Raw genomic sequence first — 20169 nt, 5'->3', positions numbered from 1 at the left:
CTTTTACATTAAAAGACAGGTTAAGCTCATCGGTATTATTCTTCAAAATCATGTAGACTTGCCTCCGAAAAGACACAACATGTTTCAGCAGCGGAGATTTACAGCCAAGAGCAATTTTCCTAATAGGAGAGACCAGGGGCGTAGGAATGAGTTTAACATTGGGGGGGACACATATCGGAAACCTGACAGATCCGTTAATGATTTGAACAGAAATATGTCATACATTGCAAAACATTCACCGACATACTTTATTCTACTAAAATGATATAATTAACGTGTTCACTTCTAATCATGTTCAAACTTTCCTTTCATGATCAACAATCTAAAATCACCTCACCCTTCATATAACACCTACCTGGAGCTCAGTGCTAGCTCTCCCTGCATTACCCTCACCAGTGTCACCACTGTTAGTTTCCAGCTGAACTTCATCTGATCTCTAATATGAAAGTAGTGGAAATGGACAAGGTATAGAAAAATACTGATGGGAATGTCATGAACAAGCAAAAAACACACATACAGACTAACTCATCATGTTCTTTTACAATCATCATCCTAAATACTGTTTTTAGTGTCAAATCGCTTTTCTCCATTACATTACTGGAAAGTCTGCCATATTTTCACCAGCCTTTGTTGGCTAGTAAGGTTAATAGTAACAACGTTTACCTAGCAAGAGTGTAGCGTTACTAGTTAGATGTTGAATCACAACATCAGCTTAATATCAACAAGTCTAAGGCATGGGTAAAAGTGAAAAAAAAAATCACAACGTGGCAATTTTAACATGATAAATTATCTATATGGTATTTTGAGCTAAAACTTCACATATGTTCTCTGGGGACACAAAAGATTTGACATTTGAAATCTTAAAAAAGTCTTGTGAACTGAAACTTTATGTAAATAGGTGAGACCAATAGCATTTTAAGGAGAGATGTTTTAAACTGCTTTAAAATTGTCAGTTTGCATATTTTAAATGCCATTTTAATCTCTAAAATATACTTCAGTATTTACTTCAGTAAATACACTTTCAGTGCATGTTTATATTTTATTTTCTTCTGATTAATAGTAAGCTACCACTTTTTTTTGCTATTAATGCAATATTGAAGTCTCATGTGGCATATATTGCCAACTGTCACTATAAAATACAGGACCAAAGGTGGGCTACAGCAGCAGTGCAAGTATGGTTTTGTGTGAATATACATTGTATTGTTTTAAGCCATTTGTCAAAATGATAGTTAATCTCCTAATTTATAACTTTTATGCCTACAACATATGGTAGGTTTATTAATAGTTTGTTAATTTACAGCTTTACTTTTAACACAGTCCTTTAATTGAACCATTCCCTTTACTATATGTCTAAAACAAACTTGTGACTCCTGCACTAAGGGTTAAAAAAACGTTATCCCCTTCATGTTAATTTTTGTGACAAACTAAAAAAACATCTTACATAGATTTTGCTATTTAAAACACACGTACAGGCTGTGACTCACGCATGAGAATGTCCAAGCAAAGTTGGAAATGCTTTTGGGGCATTTCAAATTGAGGCGAAACAGCTACAGTAAATTATCCACTTTATAAAAAGAAAATATGAAATCGTATATCACCCCTGTAATGTACACTCGACGGGACGGGGTCTGTGATTGGATGACAGGTGTCGGTGATCATTATCATGTGCCGTGATCAGCAGCACTGCTGCTTATGCTGCGGGTTCGACTTCGAGCAGCGGTGCTGGAACCGACAGGCGGATGACATCAAAGTACCATAAAAGCATTTCGATAGCAGTCTCCTCGTATGTTTTCTTGAATCGCTCTCACAGGATTTTGATGTCATCTGCCTCTAGGTTCTTGTGACGCCACATGAAGTTTAACAAACATGTACAGTCACTGATTAGATCAGCATAGCAGTTAAAAAACGGGACGCGAGTGGTCATGTAACGGGACAAATCCCTAGGCATACAGTGCAAAGACACCAATTTTACCAGCTTAACACACTACAGTCTGAAAACCCGGAGCGAAGTGATTACAGAATGCTTACTGTGAAGAGAAGAACATGCTTTCGCTCCACTCCAGGCTTTGATCAAATCCCGCTTAGCAAGAGGAATACACGTCGTCTTTATGCAAAGCGAATTTAAAAATTTTGCAATTGACGAAGAACTTTAATCCATGGCTTACGTTAGACATAAAATATAATTATCCTCCTGGACAAAATTTATACCAACTAACATTTCCTTTCTTTCTTTTCTTCCCCAGTAGAAAGAAATCATTTAAACTGAACTGCTGCTGTCTCTTCATATTAACCTCAGACGACCTGTCGCCAGCTTCAGACCCCACTAGCCGTTGAGGGGGTGGGGCGGGCCGGTGAAAAGACGCTGTGTTGCGCTTTCAAAATAAAAGCACGCGAGTTAAAGATTTTAAAATCAAATATTTTTCAAATAATTTTTGGGGGGGACAAATGAAACTGTCTTCAATATTGGAGGGGACACGTCCCCCCCGTCCCCCCCGGTTCCTACGCCCTTGGGAGAGACTATTTTGCCAAAAAAAGACAATTCTTTAGCAATATTAGCATCGGCAACAAAAGGGGGGACATTTGACAAGATAACCTTTCTGGAAGGACTACTAAGAGGGAGTACAGGTGTAAGCATATCATTAATAACAACTCCTGTTTGAACAACTTCATTAGCTTTTTCGATTGAGTTTAAAAACAAAACAACCGCGTTGTTCATCTTAGACGCAGAAACAATAGAGTTGCAACCCACCACATTGCCAACCGCTAAAGCACATTCCTCTACACTAACTTTGGACAAAATTTTAATCCCATGACGCCGTGTTAGATCATCGCTGCTCGTAACACCTGGGGTAGCCATGCTACCCGGCAAAAAAACCGCGACGCCGGGGGCAGAACCCCGCAACTTTTTTCCAAGAAAACAACTATTCTTTTACAACGATTACCCACAATACATATAAACAAAACACACAAACAACTATAGAAAAGTTAGAAAAAGATCGCATTCAAACTCACCACACGCTCTACTCAGACGCTCCACAAACGTTCGCACATGCGCACACAGAGAGAGAGAGAGAGAGAGAGAGAGAGAGAGATTCAACATGGCCAAACATCTATACTCTAACACACGCACACACACAAACAAAACAACACACAAAACACGCACACGCACACACACACACACACACACACACACACACACACACACACAAACTAAACAACACAGAAAACCCCACCAACATATACAAACAAAAATCACACATAAACACAAAACACACAAAACACACACACACACGTTTATAAGAGTAAACTCACATCTGTATCATTCTCCAGATCTCTGATTGGTTGTATTTCTCTCTCTATGTGAACGTCTGATTTCCCCATCTGGGACAAAAAAGAAATTTGACTGAAGGTGAAATTTTTCCCGCCATCGTTAATTAAGAGAAAAAATTTGCATAATAAGTGTTTCTGAAAAATTATGTTAATCTGCAATACCACGATTGTCCACTTACCAAATTTATGAAAAAAACTGAAGTAAAAACGTTATTTATTAATTTAAAACTCTGTGTATGTTTTGATAATCGTTCTGAATGTGATCTCTAACAAAATTCCTTAACAAAAATGCAATTATTTCAGTTTTTTGCTTAAAACAAAATACCCATATTTAAGAGTTTATAACCAGACTTATATATAGACTTTTTAATAACTTTCCCCCCATTTTTTTGTTGTTGTTTGTTTAAAAGCAGAGTGTCTGTTCTTTTATTTGATATATTTGTATGTTTATATATTTTTTAGAATAAATTTTTCCTGGAAGGCATTTTGTGAAAAAATGCTGACGGACAACTTTTCAAAAAATGGCTGGCAGGAAATGAGTTAAACATGCACATATTGTGAATGATGGGTGATAAAGTTCTGCTGTGTTTTGTGAAAGTTTTCGAGTTTTGCAGAATTATGTTATAAGATATAATCAGATATTATTTTTGGGTATTTCTCTTACCTTACACAGTGTCATGTGTTCAGCTGTGTGGTAGTTTGAACAGTAACACAATGCACATGGAAAACTCTGAAATTCATTTCAAGAGGTAAAGTGAGTATAAAATGTAGTTTATTTATGATATGATCAGCAGTTTAAAAAATATAATCCTGATCCTCACAGTGTCGGGCAGATGTCTTCTCTCTGTGTAGATGCAGGGTGATAGAGGAGCACTTGAGCAGTTATCCATCGGCCAGCCGTCAATATTACCATGACACTGCAAACCAAACTGATCTCTGGGAAAAGGAGGTAGCGTTCCCAAGGTATCTCTCGGAAGTAGGAAGGTAAAAGGCTCTTCATCTGTTTTTCCCAAACTCTGAGAGGGCTGCATAGCTTCAGGATCACTGAAAAAGAAAATGACAGATGAATAAGGTATGGAAATACTTTCTGACATCTTGTATGCATTTAGGTAAGATGTAATCATTAATATGCATAAAAAAATCATTTGTCCTTGTTTTTATTCATTTTTATAAATACAAAATGTATCTTGTTGTTTAAGCTGTTGACTTTTTAGTTCTTTATATATATAAGTGTAACCCCCTTGAGTTATGCTTGAGTTGTTTAAAACAATGTATACCAATGTTTGTATGTTTGCTGCAATACTACATCTAACCGCTAGGGGGCAGTAAACAATGCAATATGTGAGTGAGATATTCAGTGCAAGATTCAGATGAAGAAGCCAGCTCAACTTGCTTACACGTGGCTGGCAGTAGGTGCAATATATTATTTCAATTTCGTTATGTTCTTTATTTCAAAGTGTATTTATGTTTACTAAGACTCTTGTTGATTGCTCAGGTTGATGTTGCATCTCATCTCTGAAACAGTCAATGCTTCATTTTGAGTGCTTTTGTTTTTGAGAACTCTGGTGAGTTTTTGCTGATTCATGCATTACTTTGGATTAATTGACATTATCTTTCACTAGTTGTTGTCATAGAAAAAAACCAATCAGAGATGTTTATGATGATTAAACGTGTATTTTTATATGTGTAGGAGATTGAAATGTCATTAATTTATGTACAACATTAATTCATCTGTTTAAATTGAATGTTTGCATCATCATTTGTATGTAAATGAAAACAGAAAAAGAACAAATAAGATGTTGTGCAGTGAGATAATAGATTCAGGCACTTTTATGTGGTTAAGTGTGCCTATGTTAACATTGCTGGATTAACAACTGAGCTCATGAACATTTTGTGCACCTGATATAAGATGTCAAAGTATATAGAAATGTTTAATGTGACTTATTTTGTGCAGATTGGTTTTTTTTTAATGTCGATTCTGTTGATCCACGGTTGAACGGCGAGCCAGTGCCTGATCTTTGATTCAAAGAGCCATCGCAATTCCATGCGGATCCGTTGAACTTGAGATAAGCACACAAACACTACCCGGGTAGAAAAAGTAACAGAAAAAGGCCTTTACACATCCACATTTGAACATTAAACCCATACACACACACATAAAGGAGGACTATTGAGACTTTACACTGGACAATTTTTGGGTTCAATATCAAGTTTTGTTCTTTCTGGTTGAGTATGAATCCATTGTGAATTGAGACCATTGTGATTTCATTTACATTGTGGGAATTGTTCATTTAAAACTTTGTATCTGTAATAAAATTGCCGGCTGTTAATTAATTGAATATACTTTAACCCAATTCTTTAATATCTTAAAATCCTCCTAGAGCCGAACCTAGGCTTTACTTTACATTTGTTGAGTATACTATATTGAATACTTACCCATCTGTTTCCGTGTTACATACCTTTTCGTGGCGAGCCAGCCAGGAGGATTTTTTTTTTACAGCCGGTTACAAGTATATTTGGACAGTGGTGAAATTTCAAGTTTTATTTTTTGAAGAATATTTGTGATTGAGCACAATGAGTATGTCTGATATTGAAAAGTGTTACAATGTCAAAGCACAATGTTCATTATGTGTGTTAGGCATTACTGATAATGACACAGATGATGACATTACTGCAACTTTTGAGAAATATGGTGATATTGTGAAAGTAGTGAGAGTAGCTCCCCCTACTGGGCAGACAGGACAGTCCATTATTATAGTTGAGTTTGATGTACACACTCCAGTCACACATCTTGAGCCTAATTTCCCACTGGAAGTTAAGAGTGTGAGAAATCCAGCAGTTACATGGTATGCAGATAGCATCAAAGTACTAGCACAGCGCTCTGCACAGCCCAGTGCCCAAGTGCCAAGTTCATCCATTGAGTCAAGTGATGACAGTGATAATGCTGACCCCGAAGAAGTCCCTTCTGACAACAGTGACGTCATTCCAAAGAGGTATATAAAAAGACAACCTTTTAAGAAGCCAAAATCAAAGTCACGTGTCTTAAGCTCAGACAACATCCCTGATCCTGCTGTGAGGAGAAAAATGACAAAGCCTGCCTCTAACACACTTACCAATGATGACCTAAACCCTCCTGAGATACAGCGTATTGTGGTTGAACATGTCATCAAAAATGATTCTTTTTCTGTGCAGACACACTCCAAATGGCTGCGTTCCTTCTCAGGAAAAGTACCTAAGCCCCCAGGAGAAGCTGATTTTGATACTTGGTGTCTTCATGTTGACCTTCTGTTGCAGGATTCACTTCCCATAGATATCCAGCGAAGGAAAATCTTAGAGAGCCTCTTACCACCAGCTTCAGATGTGGTTAAGCAGCTTGGTTCCACAGCTCCTCCTAGAGACTATGTGAAGCTCCTAGACTCTGCATACGGCTTAGTTGAGGATGGTGATGAAATCTTTGCTCGTTTTCTGAACACCAACCAAGATCCTGGGGAGAAAGCATCTGATTATTTACAAAGACTACAAACACTGCTTAGTACTGCGGTTTGGAGAAATGGTGTAAAACGGTCATCTGCAGATCGTCAGTTGTTGAAACAATTTCAGCGTGGCTGCTGGGATCATTCATTAATACTTACCCTTCAGCTGGAGTCAAAAGCGAAGACACCACCTGACTTTGCAGAGTTTTTGTTGCTGCTCAGAACTGAGGAAGACAGACGTACGGCAAAACTGGACAGAATGCAAAGGCATTTAGGCAGTTCAAAACCTAAAGCTGCCATTCATAGTCGATCTGTCATTGACATGTCTCCTTACGGTGACTCAGGGATGCTGCAAGCCTACATTTCCGAAACAGAGGCTTTGAGAAAACAGGTAGCTGATCTCCAAATGCAGCTTAGATCCTCCAAAACTGAGGAGAAGAAGAAGAAGAAACATGAGTCTGGATTGACAGAATACTCAAAGACTGTGACACCTAAAGTGGAGATGTTAGCTCAACCAGTCACAGCTAAACCACCAAAACCTTGGTTTTGTTTCAGATGTGGTGAAGATGGCCACATAGCCAGGGCATGTGAAGGTTCCATTAACAAAGCGCTTGTGGACCAAAAGTATAAAGAGCTCAAGGTGAAACAAGATGAATGGAAAGTGAAGAATGGAATGCCGTTAAACTGGACGGGGTTTCAGTAAAGGGACATACTGGGGCCCATTGCAGTAGAGGATGTCCCAAAGAAATGAACGAAAAAGAATTAAGATGTCAAGCTCACTCGAATCTTCCTACAAATGAAAGTGAGTTAATCTCTGGCATAATGGGTCCTAAATGCATAGCTCAAATCATTATTGAGGGACAACTTTGCAACGCTCTTCTTGATTCAGGGTCACAGGTGACCACTGTGTCCAAATCTTTCTATGATACATATCTCTCATCCTCTCAAATTCTTCCCCTAGATGATCTTATTGAAGTTGAAGGAGCTGGGGGGCAAATTGTACCATACTTGGGCTACACTGAAGTGAGCATACATTTTCCAGAAGACATTGCTGGAAAAGCCGAAACTGTTTACACACTTGCACTTGTCATCCCTGACTACAAGTACAATGCTGAAGTTCCAGTGCTTGTTGGCACCAACACGCTAGACCTATTATTTCAGTCTTGTTTTGGAAATGACAACAGTTACGCTGCCCCCAAAGGCAAATTCCGATACTCGCCCCTTTTGAAAGCTCTATTGCACAGATACACCCTGGGACAAAGCAATGGTAAAGTGGGCCAAGTCAAGCTACAGGGAAAGAACCAAGTCACCATTCCAGCGGGTCAAAAGATGGTCCTGGATGGGTATGCTAGGAATGTGTCTACAATTGCTGACGCTCCACTCGTAGTAGAGCCATCCACTCCCTCCAACCTCCCTGGTGGTCTGCTTTTGTGCAGCTACGTCCTGACCAGCCCCAGGAGGACCTCATTTAAAGTCCCCATTATCCTCCAGAATGAAACTGCACATGAAATCACACTCCCAGCTAACTGTTGTTTAGCTGAGCTCTATGCTCCATCAGCTCTGTCTACATTAAAGAACACCACAGCTGAAGAGAAAGAGAAAAGTGTTGTGTCTTCCACTACAAAAGTCAACTGCAATGCTGTATGTTCCACTAATCCCAAAAACAATTTCATGTTCAACTTCACAGACTCTTCTCTCTCAGAAGAATGGAAAGAAAGAATCACAACAAAGCTTAACTCCATTCCTGAAGTATTTGCAGTGGGTGAGCTTGATTATGGGCACACTACAGCTGTCAAACACAGAATCCGTCTTTCAGATCCAACTCCTTTTAAACAGAGAGTGAGGCCCATCCATCCCTCAGATTTTGAAGCTGTTAGGCTTCATCTTCAAGAGCTTAAAGATGCAAAAATCATCCGTGAGTCGGAGAGCCCTTTCGCTTCGCCAATAGTTATTGTAAAGAAGAAAAATGGTGCTATCCGCCTGTGTGTAGATTACAGAAAACTAAATAATCAGACAATCAAAGATGCTTATGCACTGCCGAATATTGAGGAAACATTTTCTGCGTTGACAGGATCCAAATGGTTTTCCGTCATGGACTTAAAGTCAGGTTATTATCAAGTGGAGGTTGAGGAGGAGGATAAACAAAAAACGGCATTTGTAACACCTTTTGGATTCTGGGAATTTAACAGAATGCCGCAAGGAGTAACAAACGCGCCCAGTACATTTCAGCGTGTTATGGAAAAGTGCATGGGCACCTTGCATCTTAAAGAAGTCCTTGTCTTTCTCGATGACCTCATTGTCTTCTCAAAAAGCCTGGAGGAACACGAGGAACGCCTTATGAAAGTTTTGAACCAGCTGAAAGAGTTTGGTCTAAAGCTATCTCCGAACAAATGCCACTTTTTCATGAAATCCGTTAAATATCTCGGACACATTGTTTCGGAGAAAGGCGTAGAAACAGACCCTGAAAAAATCTCTGCACTTACCACCTGGCCAAAGCCGACAAACATCAGTGAGCTGAAGTCCTTTTTGGGCTTCACTGGATACTATCGGAGGTTCGTCAGAGACTATTCCAAAATTGCCAAGCCATTGAATGCCCTAACAGTTGGCTATTGTCCACCTCGAAGGAAAGCAAAGGGCTTTAAACCTCCCTCCAATTCTGATTTCAGGGAACCTTTTGGGGGAAGATGGACACCTGAGTGTGACACCGCATTCCAGACACTAATCCAAAAGCTGACCACCGCCCCGGTGTTGGGATTTGCGAATCCAAAACTACCGTACATCTTACATACAGATGCTAGTCTTCATGGTCTTGGTGCAGCCTTGTACCAGGAACAGGATGGTCACATGAGGGTGATTTCATTTGCCAGCAGAGGTCTGTCAAACTGTGAAAAGCGTTATCCCACCCACAAGTTAGAATTTTTAGCGCTAAAGTGGGCAGTGACAGATAAGTTTTATGACTATCTGTATGGGGCAGAGTTCACCATCATGACTGATAATAATCCCCTCACATATATATTAACATCCGCCAAGCTTGACGCTGCAGGGCACAGGTGGCTCGCGGCCCTGTCTACTTTTAACTTCAGCATTCAGTACAGAGCTGGAAGAAAAAATCAAGATGCCGATGGCCTCTCCAGACGACCACATGATCAAGTCGGCCCTGATTTCAGTTCTCAGGCTGAAGATGACCGTATCAATCAGTTCATCTCCAAGTTTTTGAAAGGAGAAAATAAGGTTTCCTTTCCAGAAGAAGCTGTGAGAGCTGTTTGTCAAAAGCATCAACTCTATGATTGCACAGTGGAAAACCAAAATGCTAGCTTACCTGTTGCTCTGGAATGTCTTGCCATTGAAACTGATGCCATCCCAGTGGAGTTCTATCAAGCTGAGTATATTCCTGGTTCCTGTACTCTTCCCAGGATGTCACAGCAAGACTGGGCTGCAGAGCAAGCAAATGATCCTGTCATTAGTAGAGTGACTGACCTCTTAAACACTGGAAAACGTCTTTCTTACCGTGTCAGACAACAAGAAAACAGAGAAGTTCAGCTTATGCTTCGACTGATTCACCAACTTGTAGTCATTGATGGAGTCCTCTACAGGAAGCGTATGAATGGTGGAGAGCCTCTCTATCAGCTAGTTCTACCCCAGAAGTATAAGGAAGTTGTCTTAAAAGCTTTACATGACTCCATAGGTCATATGGGAGTGGAGCGGACTTTGGATTTAGTTCGCACACGGTTCTATTGGCCAAGGATGTCATTGGATGTTGAAACCAAGGTCAATACTTGCGAGAGGTGTATCAGAAGAAAGGCAAAAGCAGAAAAAGCATTTCCCCTTGTTAACATTGAGACCAGTCGACCATTAGAACTAGTCTGCATGGACTACCTTTCTCTTGAGCCAGATGGTAAAGGTACCAAGAACATTCTAGTCATCACTGATCATTTTACCAAGTATGCGTTGGCCATTCCAACAGCTGATCAAAAAGCAAGGACAGTTGCTAAAGCACTTTGGAATAATTTCTTCGTTCATTATGGGATACCAGAACGCCTGCACAGTGATCAGGGTCGAGATTTTGAGTCTGCTGTGATCAAAGACCTTTGTCTTCTACTTGGTATAAAGAAGACTAGGACCACTCCATACCACCCACGTGGAAATCCTGTGGAGCGGTTCAACCGAACTCTTCTCCAAATGCTTGGAACTCTCCAAGAAGAAGACAAGATCAGATGGCGTGATTTCGTGCAGCCTCTGGTACATGCCTATAACTGTACGAAAAATGACACCACCGGATTTTCTCCTTATCAGCTGATGTTTGGGAGGCAGCCGAGTCTTCCAATAGATGTAGCCTTTGGTATCAAACCTGAAGGTGAAAAGAGAGTTAGTCACGCCGAGTACATCAAAAAGCTTCAAGAAAGTTTGCAAGAGAGCTACAAGATTGCTGTGGAATACAGTAGGAAAACAGCTTCTCGCAACAAGCAACGATATGATCTGAAGGTGAGAGAATCCACTTTACAAGCTGGGGACCGTGTTCTCGTTAAGAATGTTGGCATAAGAGGCAAGCACAAGATAGCTGACCGTTGGAGCAAGACCATCTACCAAGTCGTAAAACAAATAAATTATTCTCCTGTCTATGTTGTCAAACCTCTTACTGCAGATGGACCTGAAAGGACCCTCCATCGAGATCTACTCTTGCCTTGTGGATTTTTAAACCCAGAAAAGTGTGATGATGAAAACAACAAGATGGAGGAAGAGGAAAAAGAAAAGACGACTTGCTCTAAGGAACCACCAACAGCTCCAGTTAATGTTGTTGAACAACCAAGTGATGGTGATGAAGAACCAGATTCCTACTTCCCAGAAATCATGCAGGATAGACCATATCCTACAATAACAATTGTCAAGGACATGCCCTGTTCACGGGAGATGGAAGAAAATTTTAGTAAGCCAACCCTAAATCCACATGCACAACCATTTCTGCCTTTTGGAGGTGAAGATAACCTTGACATTGAAATTGAACATGTGCAAGTTGATGAGGAAAACGAAGAGGAAGAGGCAGAGTCTCTAGCTGGAAAGGAAAAAACAAACTTACCTGAGAACACCCTGGAAGAAAATGTGGAACACTCACTTGTGAAGGAACAGGATTTGGAGAATGTTGATGTCAACAGTGATGAGTCTATGGAGGAGTCGGTCAGCCGAATGGAACCTATTGAAGAAAAAAGAGAGAGAATGAGAAAAGAGGAAAAATACAGTGAAATGCTGATGGATGAGAATGAAAGAAATGGAAATACCCCTGTGCAGGAAGTACCAGAGCTTAGACGTTCCACAAGAATAAGAGAGCAACCTGTTCGACTAACTTACCCCTCATTAGGAAACCCCTTAGCATTAGTTATGCAATCCCTGTTAAGTGGTTTAAGCAAAGCTTTCACACAAGCCCTTGAGTCAGATGATTTCCCTGAGGTTAGAATGCTAACTCCTGATAGATCAGTGGTTTTATAGGTACATGCAGAGACGCATGCAAGTTCAGGAGGGGAGGATGTAACCCCCTTGAGTTATGCTTGAGTTGTTTAAAACAATGTATACCAATGTTTGTATGTTTGCTGCAATACTACATCTAACCGCTAGGGGGCAGTAAACAATGCAATATGTGAGTGAGATATTCAGTGCAAGATTCAGATGAAGAAGCCAGCTCAACTTGCTTACACGTGGCTGGCAGTAGGTGCAATATATTATTTCAATTTCGTTATGTTCTTTATTTCAAAGTGTATTTATGTTTACTAAGACTCTTGTTGATTGCTCAGGTTGATGTTGCATCTCATCTCTGAAACAGTCAATGCTTCATTTTGAGTGCTTTTGTTTTTGAGAACTCTGGTGAGTTTTTGCTGATTCATGCATTACTTTGGATTAATTGACATTATCTTTCACTAGTTGTTGTCATAGAAAAAACCAATCAGAGTTGTTTATGATGATTAAACGTGTATTTTTATATGTGTAGGAGATTGAAATGTCATTAATTTATGTACAACATTAATTCATCTGTTTAAATTGAATGTTTGCATCATCATTTGTATGTAAATGAAAACAGAAAAAGAACAAATAAGATGTTGTGCAGTGAGATAATAGATTCAGGCACTTTTATGTGGTTAAGTGTGCCTATGTTAACATTGCTGGATTAACAACTGAGCTCATGAACATTTTGTGCACCTGATATAAGATGTCAAAGTATATAGAAATGTTTAATGTGACTTATTTTGTGCAGATTGGTTTTTTTTTAATGTCGATTCTGTTGATCCACGGTTGAACGGCGAGCCAGTGCCTGATCTTTGATTCAAAGAGCCATCGCAATTCCATGCGGATCCGTTGAACTTGAGATAAGCACACAAACACTACCCGGGTAGAAAAAGTAACAGAAAAAGGCCTTTACACATCCACATTTGAACATTAAACCCATACACACACACATAAAGGAGGACTATTGAGACTTTACACTGGACAATTTTTGGGTTCAATATCAAGTTTTGTTCTTTCTGGTTGAGTATGAATCCATTGTGAATTGAGACCATTGTGATTTCATTTACATTGTGGGAATTGTTCATTTAAAACTTTGTATCTGTAATAAAATTGCCGGCTGTTAATTAATTGAATATACTTTAACCCAATTCTTTAATATCTTAAAATCCTCCTAGAGCCGAACCTAGGCTTTACTTTACATTTGTTGAGTATACTATATTGAATACTTACCCATCTGTTTCCGTGTTACATAAGTCTTCCACTTTCAACTTAAATTTAGTTGTAAATGAATTGTAATGTAATTAAAAGGGGGAGAGGTGTGGTGAAAGATGGTATACACGATACTGTTATTGTCCTTTTAGCTTTTCGATCATGTACCATAGTTTGAATCCGTGTCTTCCTCTCAGCTCCGGTGTCTTCATTTGAATTCCCATCATGTGTTGATCATGCAAAGTTGGTTCTGTCTGTACCCGGGTCAGTTTTCCTGCCATCTGGGCGTTTCTTTCTGGAAACGTTGGTGTCTGTTGGACCTCATCCATTTCTGTGTCATCTCTCATCTGAGTAAAGTCCTGAAAACTGCTACAGCGTCTAGATAAGAAGACAAAAAGACAAACCTAAAATTCGTGACCCGGTCTGTGAAAACCCAGCTGATGTTTTTTTGACTGTTTTCTACATAAATTCATTGTACATAATGTAAAGAACATTCTGTGAAAATATGTGATATCTGTAATATCAGGAAATTCACCTGTTGATGATGTCATCAGCTTCCATGTTTGCCGATTGGCTGAGAGCCCTGACCCAACCTAGCATATCCTCCTGAGTGTCTGCACTTAAGATATACGGGCGCATCCCCTGATGAACAATCTGCGCACATATTTGCATTTACATGATCATACAGAAACCTGTTATTGATGTACATATCCATACATGCAGGTTGCACAGAAGACACCGACTCTCACCTTGAATGCATATTTGCGGTTCCTGCATTCTCGAGGTGAGCAGTACAGAATCCTGTAGCTGGGTAGAGGAATACTGCCCAAGACCGACTCCTCTCTGCTGTCTAAACATTACAGATCAGATTGAGAAGAATGATTAAATACTAATAAATGATATGTGCTAGAAAAACTATTTAAAGGGGACATATCATGAAAATCAGACTATTTCCGTGTTTAAATGCTATAATTGAGTCTAACTTAGTTTTGGTAAACCATTCTCTGCAAGCATGTGGAAAAAATAGGTCATTGAAATATGGCTCCCCTTGTGATATCAGAAGGTAATAATACCGCCTTGAATCTGTTATAATAAATTATCTATATGGTATTTTGAGCCAAAACTTCACATACGGACTCTGGGGACACCAAAAATGTATTCAACATCTTAAAAAAAGTAAAATGTCCGCTTTAATACACTAATATACACATAAGAAAATGTTGCATTTGCTTTTTTGCCTTTATATTTACACACTTGGCCAATGCCTTTTTCCAAAGTGACTAACACTGCATATAAGTTTTAACTACATATTTTTATCAGGATTATACATATGTGTAGTAGAAGAAGCATTAATCCCTTGCCACTCTCTTTGCAATCTGCACTGACCTAAAACTTTGACTATACATAATATTTTGAAGTTTTTAAATAATCCAGTTATTGCAAACCATTGTGGTGTACTGCAATATGCACTTCTGCAATATTTCAATATATCTGAACACAGACCATTGTTTACAGAACATACTATATAAAACAATCATTTAGATTCATACCTTTATAATAATACAGGCAGTAATTTGAGAGAACAAACCATCTTCTCTTCCATAACTTCAACCCAGTGCTGTCCTACAGATATAGAGACAATAAGAGAATTAGCTTTGCATTGAGTTTACATTAAAGGTGCGGCGTGTAAATTTTAGCAGCATCTAGTGGTGAGGTTGCGAATTGCAACCAATGGCTTAGTCCACTGCTCACCCCTTGCTTTTGAAACACATAGAGAAGCTACGGTAGCCGCCGCCAGACAAGCATGTCATCGACAGAGACAACTTAGTAAAAAAGATTGTCCGTTAAGGGCTTTTGTAGAAAAATGGCGGCACAAAATGGCGACTTTCATGTAAGGGGACCCCGGTGTATGTAGATAAAACAGTCTCGTTCTAAGGTAATAAACACATAACGGTTCATTATGAAAGGTATTGTATTAGACACGGCGCTAACTTATGTTATTTTAATGAAAATATTTTAATATTTTTCCTTTTCATCATGTAAGACATCTTTATGTAGTATCAGCTTTTTTACAGAAAATACATTCTTTCAAAAACAAATAATTTATTGTCACAAAGTTTATATTTGCAGTAAAGTCCCTTGAGCTATTATTCATCTGTGCATATACATCATTATCTGGTGATGCTCACAAAACCCAAAGTAAAAAGAAAGATTTTATAGTAGATTTTTATAGTCTGTGTTACTCTTTTGTAAAGCCATCCTCTGATCACCACAGGACAGTTTGGGTCTCTCTTCACTGCCTGGCATCTCTTTCCAAACGTCTGCACCTTTTCATGACACTGTAAGCAGATAATCACACATCAGTGTGCATGAAGTATATACTCGTATATGTTTATGTATGTGTTTTATAAGTGACCTTGTCTCTGGTTGGCATGAAGGACACTGTGGCAACGCTGGATGCCTGACTGACTCTGTCCTGATCCTCCATCCTGGAGAAATGAAACAGAAAGAAACATCAATATCAGGTTAAACAACAACAACGACAAAAATCAAATGAACTCTAAATGAAAACTCAGATTTTAGTTGAAATAACAAGTGCCAAAACAACATTTAACCTTTATTTCAACAGGTGCAAAAATACAATATACACTTGGTACTGAAAAAAAATAAAAAATTAGAGCTGTCGATTTATAAAAATAAAACAAAATGCAAACAACTTAAAATTATAAACTTTTAATTACAACTTAATATTATCAATATTTGCCAAGTAGAAATAATTAGAAAAAGGTTTGCAAATCATTGCATTCTTTTATTTACATTCATATAATTTTATAAGGAATTGGGGTTTGTAAAAAAATGTTTAGTACATAATGTTTATATTTTATGTTGCTTGTTTTATCCAAGGCAATTGGTGATCTTGACACTGAGTAAAGTATTCATATGCAAGGACGGCTTTTAACATGTAAAAATCTTCTAAATAGTGTCAATATGAAAGGCCCCTGTTTACTGTTTGCTGTCACTATTTTTGCAGTTCTGTTTAATTACACTAGTGGTGCAAAACAACATTAAATCAACTAATATCATTCATTTTGGAAGATAAATGAGTGTACATAGACAACTAGTCTTTGTCATTGATTTTAGAAGTGTCTGCTGTCTGTAACATTCATTTTTTTATACCTGCTTTATTGCTTAACTTTCACATTTTTAATAGATTCTACCAAGATTTCTACCAAGCTACTGTGAAACCTACTGCTGATAGAAACTGTAAACCAGCACTGTAATCCAGTACTGTTCAGTAATGGTTGGGAAATCCTGATGCATTTTATTATTCAGACATTCATTTTGTCTACGTCATTTCTTCTAATCCCACTGACATTCTTTAGTCATTTGTTATTTATCAGAATAAGAGAGCTATTGTACAGATGCAAACAAGACAAAGTTCATTCTCATGCAAAGAACACAGCATCAGAAGTGTCAGACATACAGTAGGAGTATTAGTTTACATGCACAAAGACTTTAAATACTGACCGAGCTCAAGGGTTTAAGTGAAGTGTAGTGCTCCAGATATCATTCATACACAAATTCAAGATGTCTTATAGATTCTACTGTGTCCTTATTCTATTCTGGGAACATCCATCCCATAATTTAGAGTGACATATAACAGCTGTTTCCCTGGACACTGGATGCACTCAAAGAGTATGTGAATGTACAGTATGTGTGGGTGTGGGTGAGAGCGAGCGAGCGAGAAAGAGAGAGAGAGAGAGAGAGAGAGATTTAATGTCTCTATTTTATTAATACAGTATATATGGGTCAGTGACAAAACAAGCTACAAAAAATATTTAAAAAAAAAACATCTTTTTAAAACAGATGGAATGAATATTTTGAGTCAGGAATCATGTGTTTTGAAAAGTTTTATTGATTAAACATTTAAGTCCATGTAATTTTTTTATAATTATAAATGTCAGGTGGTACAACAAAACATGGTCTGTTAAGTTTTAATGTGCTCCCTGTATTGTGCTGATTCTTTGTTTACTTGATCGAAAATAATAATCTAATAATTTAATTACTTAAAAGTGTAAAAAAAAATTCAGATAAATCTATAATTTGAGTACAATAATTTTAAAAGTGCATAATAACAATTATAGATCATCTTAGCTTGATTTAGTTTATTATAACTAAAACTATTAGCTAACTTATTCACTTTTTAAAATTATGTATCAATGTTTTTTATTTCATAGGGACGTTCATTGCAGTTCTAACTTGAGTTTTGCAACTAATTAACATTGCAGTCTTCTAGTTGGATGCCATTATAAACTTTTCCCTTTTATACCAAGTTATCATAAATATAATAAAAAACACAATTAAAAGATGTTTGTTAAATATTATTTTTCTAAATTTACATTGGTTGTACCACCTGGCACAAAAACTATACCAATCTACCTTTTGTGAAAAGGCATTGCCTCTTGTGTGTCTTGTGACCGATTGCATCATTACGTCAGCTAAGAATGTGAAGTGCTATTTGCTCTTGTGACTGACTACGTCATGCTGGTTTATGTTTGAATGAGATCTGACTGTGCGTTCTTCATGTAAAGTATTCGTATGGCTTCAGTTCGCAAGGTTTGCACCGCAAATGGTTTGTAATACTTTTATACTGTTTTATGCAATAAATACCTGACTGTACTTTTACTTGTGTGTTGTGATTAATATGGTTGAGAAGTGGTTGGGTTTAGGGTGAGGATGGGGTTAGATGCTCCAAAATATATTTAAAACCAAAAATGTTTATGAAACCATTTCTACATTTACAAATTCATAAAATTAAATGTGTCTAACCTGATGTATAAGGCAAAAACCTTAAAACGTAACAACAGGTTGTATTTATAAGCTACTGCCACAAGAGGACACTAATCCCTTAATACGTCACTTTACGTCGTAATAGGGTGCTTGCACAAGCGACCTATGAGGTTGTTATTTTTTGGAGGACAGTCTCATTTAGGCCCATGAATGTGATTGTACCACCTTGACATTTAATAACATCCAAACTGTTGGACAGAAGGTTTTTATTGATCCCAACATCAACTTATATTTGTGAAATGTGATTTAAAAGCAAAGTATTTTTAATAGTTGTGTTAAACTGATAAATTGTATGGACCTTTGCCCCGTCTGCCATTTTACAAGTTTGATAGGATGCCTTTTAGAGTAAATAATGCCCCTGGACTTATAGCTATACTAAAACTAAAACCTTAATAAGAAATGATGATAATCTTAAAATCTAACTTGTATTTTTAAATCTTATTTATTAACAATAGTTAATGTGTTAGCTAAAACTAACAATAAGCTGTATATGATAGCATTTATTATTCTTTGCTTAAGTTAGTTTATATCATTTCAATATCAGTTGTTCATGTTAGTTTATTGTGTATTAACTAATGTTAAGAGATACAGGTTTTACATATTAAAATAACACAAGCTAAGTCCAAATGATGTAGATATTGTTCAATGTTAGATCATGTAAACTAATTTACCAATGTTAACAAATATTTTTATTGTTTCTTGTAACAAAGAGTCAATGGCCATCATATGTCATTATCATCAGGCTAAGCCTTTCAGGCAACAATTATTTTTTCCTAAATATCTTTTATTTGGTTTCAGCGGAATTGAGTCAAGACTACAGATCATGTCGCTGTTTATTAGTAAAGCTGTTTTCGTTTATCCTTAAGAAACAATTCAAAAGCATTAAAGATAAACTGAAGAATCACAAACATATGAAGATTGAGTATTTTAGGTGTAGGAGTGTGCGTGTCTGAAATATGACTGCACAATGTCTGCTATGTAGCGCACATACAGATGAAGCTTGTGAATGACAAAGCAGGAATTGTTAAAGGTCTCTCTCTCTCTCTCTCTCTCTCTCTCTCTGTATGCGAACACAGAGTGATGGTAGAATTTATGACATTACATTTTTCAATAATTTACACAATGTTATAATCAAATGACGTGATAAACTATTTTGTGTATATATTGAATATCATATGCAACACTGAAATATATTTTAGGTTAAAAATAATGAAGTGGAGTCTTTATCTGCACGACTGAGACTTTCCTTGAGAAAGACCACACAAGTTCACATACACAAAAATACACAGGCGACCAAAAAACCAAAATGACTGAAGCCAAACACATAAGACATTAACAAGTGTCTTAAATGATCAAATAAATTTTACATCAACAAAACAGCTGCAAACACAAACCACTTAAAGTAAAACAATATCAATATTCACCCTGTATGAGATTAAAAACTAATTACCTGCTCTGTTTTTTGTACCTGACAGCAAGTTCCAGCGACATGACGCTCCGAGCATCTCACCCTTTAAGAGACGAACGCACAACACGGCCACACAAACGTACAAGACAGACACACAAACTCTGCGGAGGTTTAAATCTCTCTTTCATCCATGAACACTGAATCCTCTGTTTCCTCACTTCACTCTCAGCATTCAGAAATTAACCTCTCACACCAGATCTTACTTTACTAAACCTAACACTTTTAATCTCACTATACATACAGATGACAATTTTATCATTCAATGTATAGTAAGTTACACAATTAATACACAAGTATATGTTTTTCTGTGTGGTCATTATTTGAATCCTTCATTTATTTTGCGGG

General features: G+C 37.6%; 1 protein-coding gene across 2 annotated transcripts in view; it reads right to left on the bottom strand.

Annotated features, from left to right (window-relative positions):
• plekha4 (pleckstrin homology domain containing A4) overlaps positions 1-19944 on the bottom strand; it is a 35802-nt gene extending 15858 nt beyond the window's left edge. Inside the window, exons 1-10 of one of the 2 annotated variants that reach the window (XM_065258806.2) lie at positions 19807-19944; positions 15922-15994; positions 15749-15844; positions 15056-15128; positions 14255-14355; positions 14041-14159; positions 13674-13883; positions 4152-4374; positions 3995-4060; positions 3313-3381 (exon numbers count right to left, since the gene is read on the bottom strand). In XM_065258806.2, the coding sequence (XP_065114878.1) occupies positions 3313-3381; positions 3995-4060; positions 4152-4374; positions 13674-13883; positions 14041-14159; positions 14255-14355; positions 15056-15128; positions 15749-15844; positions 15922-15994; positions 19807-19847 (1071 nt within the window). In that variant the 5' untranslated portion in view covers positions 19848-19944. Of the gene's footprint in view, positions 1-3312; positions 3382-3994; positions 4061-4151; positions 4375-13673; positions 13884-14040; positions 14160-14254; positions 14356-15055; positions 15129-15748; positions 15845-15921; positions 15995-17033; positions 17161-19806 lie in introns of those variants that run through there. The other variant, XM_065258807.2, reaches the window with a different exon arrangement.
• Positions 19945-20169: the final 225 nt, after the last annotated feature.

The sequence above is a fragment of the Paramisgurnus dabryanus genome, chromosome 22 (genome assembly GCF_030506205.2).
Source record: "Paramisgurnus dabryanus chromosome 22, PD_genome_1.1, whole genome shotgun sequence".
Classification (NCBI taxonomy): Eukaryota; Metazoa; Chordata; class Actinopteri; order Cypriniformes; family Cobitidae; genus Paramisgurnus; species Paramisgurnus dabryanus.
The sequence above is the reverse complement of the archived record's forward strand: the minus strand, read 5'-3'. Positions and strand labels throughout refer to the sequence as shown.